At 59.8% G+C, this 4,784-nt stretch overlaps 1 protein-coding gene across 3 annotated transcripts; it reads left to right on the top strand.

Annotated features, from left to right (window-relative positions):
- The first annotated feature begins 1,237 nt into the window (after positions 1-1,237).
- ACP5 (acid phosphatase 5, tartrate resistant) lies at positions 1,238-4,784 on the top strand. Of its 3 annotated transcripts, none has more exons than XM_044254135.1 (6): positions 1,238-1,324; positions 2,438-2,524; positions 2,747-3,007; positions 3,209-3,336; positions 3,460-3,805; positions 4,185-4,784. In XM_044254135.1, exons 3-6 carry the CDS (start codon positions 2,747-2,749, stop codon positions 4,455-4,457), a joined length of 1,008 nt encoding a protein of 335 aa, XP_044110070.1. In that variant the 5' UTR covers positions 1,238-1,324; positions 2,438-2,524; the 3' UTR covers positions 4,458-4,784. The 3 variants fall into 3 exon arrangements, with proteins under 3 accessions (XP_044110070.1, XP_044110071.1, XP_044110072.1); XM_044254136.1 differs by lacking the exon at positions 1,238-1,324 and adding an exon at positions 1,445-1,591; XM_044254137.1 differs by lacking the exon at positions 1,238-1,324 and adding an exon at positions 1,445-1,544.

A 4,784-nucleotide genomic window follows, 5' to 3' on the forward strand; every position in this document is an offset into this window, starting at 1 on the left:
CACATAAAATATAAAATGGAAAGAGAATGCCCCACCCTATCTCAAAGAAAGGAAAGTAATTAACAGCTAGAGTATAAATTTCCCTGCCCCAACAGAGCAGGTTTTCCTGTCTGTCTTGTTCACTGCTGGGTCAGCCAGTACTGGGCATACAGTGGGTGTTCAATACGTGTTGAATAAAATTTTAGGTTTCTTGGATCAGTCCCCTTTTTAAAAGAAAACCTTTTTTTTTTTTTTTTAATTTTAGGATATTTTTAGATTTCCAGAAAAGTGGCAAAAGGTGGTGCAGGGTACTCCACCGAAATTCAGGCTTTATTTGGATGTTACCAGTTTTTCCACAATTGGCCCTTTTTTGGTCCAGGATCCCACATTTCCATTTGTCCTCATGTCTCCTTGATCTGCTGCAATCTGTGGTCACTCCTCTAACTTTTCTTCTCCAGGACTGGTGCATTTTTGCAAATACAGGTCAGGTATTCTGTAGAGTATCACTCAATTTGGGTGTTTGCTGGGTGTTATTTTTCTCACCCTCCACTTGTGGTTATAGATTCCTGGGAAGAAACCCACAGAGGCAAGGTGTCCTTCTCAGGACATGATGTCAGTGAGACTTATCCCCAGGGCTATTAGCCTGGACTGTTTGGTTAAGAGGGTGTCTGCCAGGTGTCTCCCCTGGGAAGGTTCCTGTCTTCTGCTTTCCCATACTTTATTCTTTGGATGAAAGTCACTAACTCCTTTGACTCTAGACCACACTCAAAAGGAGGCTGGAAGGGTTAACTCCAGCTCCTGGAAGGGCCCTTTCCACTTAACACTTAACTTGGAATTCTTTCTAGGGAAGATTTGACTGCCTCACACCCATTTTAAAGACCAGGAAGCTGAGGTTGAAGACGACATACTTCCTCACTAGAGGGTGGCCCAGAGTGAGGCCCTACCCAGCCATCGCGGGCTGTGGGCGTCCCAGGTGTGAAGGAAGGGGGGGCGACTCGGCCTGCGTGGGGGCAGAGGGAGGAACTCCGGTGTCTAAGCCCCGTCGCTGGCCCCAGTTGTAGCCCAGTCGGGCGGGTCTGGTCCTCCCCCTGGGGTGCTGAACCCCATTCTATAGATGTGCCGCCTGCGCCCCAAAGGAGGCGTGGCGGCGCTCGGCGGCTCAGCCGGATTCGGAGGCGCGGCGGCCCGGCCGGGGCCGGAGGCCCAGGCGCCTGCCCTCCCCGCGGGGGATCACCTGGGCCTGCCCAGGGCCCGCGGACCTGGCGGGAAGGCACGGCCTCCTGCAAGCCACCGCGAGCGCCCCGCACCCCTGCCGCCAGGCCCACTGCTACTCCGGCCGCAGACGGTAGGTGAGACGGCCCCACGGGTGTGAACGCCGCTAGGGCCCGGGGGCGGGAGGGGGGGGGTGCTCCGCCCGCCCGGGTGACCCACTTCCTGTTTGTCCGGGCTCTGCGGGGGCGGGAGGCACAAACAGCCAGCCTCTGCTGGCTGACCTGGGGCAGGTCACCTCACCTCCCTGAGCCGGTGACCTCCGCGTGAAAAGAGGGCCCCCCAATTGGCCCATCGTGAGTGTGCAGGGGACAAGTCAGAGCGGAAGGAGGAAGGCAGGGAGGTGAGGGGCAGGTCAGACAGGGCACCGGTGCAGGGAGGTGGGGGGGCACTGCCCAAGCACCCACACCTGTCTACTCTCTGGGCAGCCGGCACTGGGAGGCCTGCAAGCAGCTGCTGAGTGTGTGAGGGTCAAAAATCGGTGGTCACGTGGTGTGTCACCAGCTGCCCCCGCCTGGGTTCCTCCTGTGGGGAATGGGGGGGTGGAGAGGAGGGGAACATGTGGGCAGGACTTCCTGGAAAAGGGAGACCCTGGTGTTTGGGGGAGGGAGGTGACCCTGGGACTCAAACCCAGATGTTGTCAAACACACAACTCATGTGAGACACAACATAGACCCACAACACAAGTCAGTCCACAGTGCAGGGTCACAAATCGATGGCCCACGCAGTTCCACTTTAGATCCCAGGCAAAGGTCACCCACACGCCACACGGGCCTTGCCAGGCTCTCTGTGCACATCTACAGGGACAAAGGACTCCCAGGCACACGCAGGCATGTGACCCAGGCAGGCACGCTTGGCCACACACAGGAAACAACGCAGACACACCCAGACACAGGCAGACAAACACGTCCTGGGAGTGCATGGACACACAAAATGGGTCTGGCTGGGGCACACAGATATACAGCCACAGACCCGGCACACACGGATAACGGGGAGCCTCGGGCCCACGGCACAAACAAGCTCATGCGGGCAGACACAGAGGCTGCGCTCACTCGGGGGCCAGACCCCCACCCGAATCCCGTGTCCAGCACTGGGGAACTCCAAAGCTCACATGACCCAAGGGGAGGGCTTCTGGAACAGTCTGTGGAGAAACTGCATCATCCTCACTAATGATCCGTTTCCGCCCCAGGGAATAAAGGCTCGGTGACCCACCAGTTCTGCCCAGGAGCTCACCTGCCTCTGAGCCCCCGGCTGACTGCCTTGTGCCTCCCCCAGGGTGAGTGCTGGGTGTGGGATGAGGGGGACCAGAATGGGCCAGCACAGCCACCCTTCCCTGCCCCTGGACCCCGCCTACCCTATGACCCTCCCAGCGGGCTCCTGCCTGAAGTCCTGGGAACAAGGGCCAGCCCTGCAGGGAGCTGTCTCCCCCTCTCTGAGCAGGGGTCCCAAAGGCCCACTGCCCATGCCTCAGCCCAGGACTCATCTCTTCTCCTCCCAGATGGACACACAGACTGTGCTGCTCATCCTGCAAGCCTGGCTGGTGCTCCCCCTGGCTGATGGAGCCAACCCCGTCCTGCGCTTTGTGGCCCTGGGTGACTGGGGAGGAGTCCCCAATGCCCCATTCCACACTGCCAGGGAAATGGCCAATGCCAAGGAGATTGCCAGGACCGTGCAGATTCTCGGTGCAGACTTCATCCTGTCCCTGGGGGACAATTTCTACTTCAGTGGGGTGCAGGATGCCAACGACAAGAGGTTTCAGGTGTGTGCCACTTAGAGTGGGGTGGGGGACACACGTGGAAAAGCCACTGGACCTGTGGGCTCTGGAGAGGGCAGGGGGAAGCTGGCATTTGTGGGTACCTAGAGCACCCCATGTCTCCAGCCCCCAACTTGGTGGGAGCACTTGGGTAGCTGCCTGACCGTGGGGTTTGGGGGGGGGGTGTGTCCCTTCTGTGGGCTGCAGGAGACCTTCGAGGATGTGTTCTCTGCCTCTTCCCTCCGCAATGTGCCCTGGTACGTGCTGGCTGGCAACCACGACCACCTGGGGAACGTCTCGGCACAAATAGCCTACTCCAGGATCTCTCAGCGTTGGTGAGCCTGCCCCACCCCCTCTGCCCTGCCTCGCCCCAGTGGACAGAGAGGCCCCCAGGCCTGCGCTGAACCTGGAGCTCCTCTGCTCAAGACACGTACCCCCTGCCTCCGTCTCCCCCGCAGGAATTTCCCCAGTCCTTACTACCGTCTGCGCTTCAAAGTCCCACGGTCCAACGTGTCCGTGGCCATCTTCATGCTGGACACGGTGACGCTGTGTGGCAACTCAGATGACTTCCTCAGCCAGCAGCCCGAGAGGCCCCGGGACCCGGCGCTGGCCCGCACACAGCTGGCCTGGCTCAAGAAGCAGCTGGCAGCGGCCAAGGAGGACTATGTGCTGGTGGCCGGCCACTACCCCGTGTGGTCCATCGCTGAGCACGGGCCCACCCGCTGCCTGGTCAAGCATCTGATGCCTCTGCTGGCCATGTACAAGGTTACCGCCTACCTGTGTGGCCATGACCACAACCTGCAGGTGAGGGTCTGCAGGGGAGGTTGGGAAGGGGAGCCCAGCCCAGCCAATGTGCTGCATGGGATCCTTCTGCTGCTGGTGGGGGGCTGCTCCCAAATGTCCCTCAAGCTGTATGCTGTCTAACCACGGAAACAGCCCAAAGCTTCCTAAAAGTCAGCCTCCTAGCCACCAGTGGCCAATTACTTACTCAGTTCTCCCGCTGTGAAGCAGGATGGATACATGGCCGCAGGGAAGGAAACTGAGACCCCAAGGGGTTCTGGTCCTTGCCCAGGGTGACTCTCTGGTCAGGGACAGACCTGACCCTGGACTCCAGACAGGGGGGCACAAACAACCTCTCGAAGGGGCTGGGGCCCCCCTGTGACCCAGTGCCCTCCGCGCACAGTACCTTCAGGATGAGAATGGCGTGGGCTACGTGCTGAGCGGGGCCGGGAACTTCATGGACCCTTCGAAGAAGCATCAGCGCAAGGTCCCCAACGGCTACCTGCGCTTCCACTATGGGGCCGAGGACTCGCTGGGTGGCTTTGCCTACGTGGAGATCAGTCCCAAAGAGATGAGCATCACTTACATCGAAGCCTCGGGCAAGTCCCTCTTCAAGACCAGACTGCCAAGGCGAGCCAGGCCCGAGCGCCCACGAGTCCACCACCCTAAGGCCTGAGCCAGAGGAACCTCCCTGCCAGGGGGTGGGTGGGCTCTGCTGGGACCCGTGCCCATGGGCAGGCTTTCTCACAGGCCTGCCAGGCCGCAGCGGAGCAGGGGTAGAACCACAGACGAGGAGCTGTGGTCCCTGGTGGCCCTTGTGACAAAGACGCCCACGTATGTGGAAAACACAGGGACACGTGTACCAGCTGGAGCGCTGCGCCCCCGTAGCCGGGCTGGTGCAACCCAAGCTCTGGGCATGGGGGGCAGGGAGGGAAAGCCTTCTCCTGAATCGAGCATCTTTCTGTCACTGCCGAATATTCAATAAAAGAACAGTTGCACTGGC

This window comes from Neovison vison, chromosome 6 (genome assembly GCF_020171115.1).
Source record: "Neovison vison isolate M4711 chromosome 6, ASM_NN_V1, whole genome shotgun sequence".
Lineage (NCBI taxonomy): Eukaryota > Metazoa > Chordata > Mammalia > Carnivora > Mustelidae > Neogale > Neogale vison.

Bases quoted from the DNA above. Each gene is read 5' to 3' on its own strand.
- ACP5 (XM_044254135.1), top strand. From the start codon at position 2,747: ATGGACACACAGACTGTGCTGCTCATCCTGCAAGCCTGGCTGGTGCTC. The intron at 3,008-3,208 runs GTGTGTGCCACT...TGTGGGCTGCAG, and splicing joins CCAACGACAAGAGGTTTCAG to GAGACCTTCGAGGATGTGTT. The intron at 3,337-3,459 runs GTGAGCCTGCCC...TCTCCCCCGCAG, and splicing joins TCCAGGATCTCTCAGCGTTG to GAATTTCCCCAGTCCTTACT.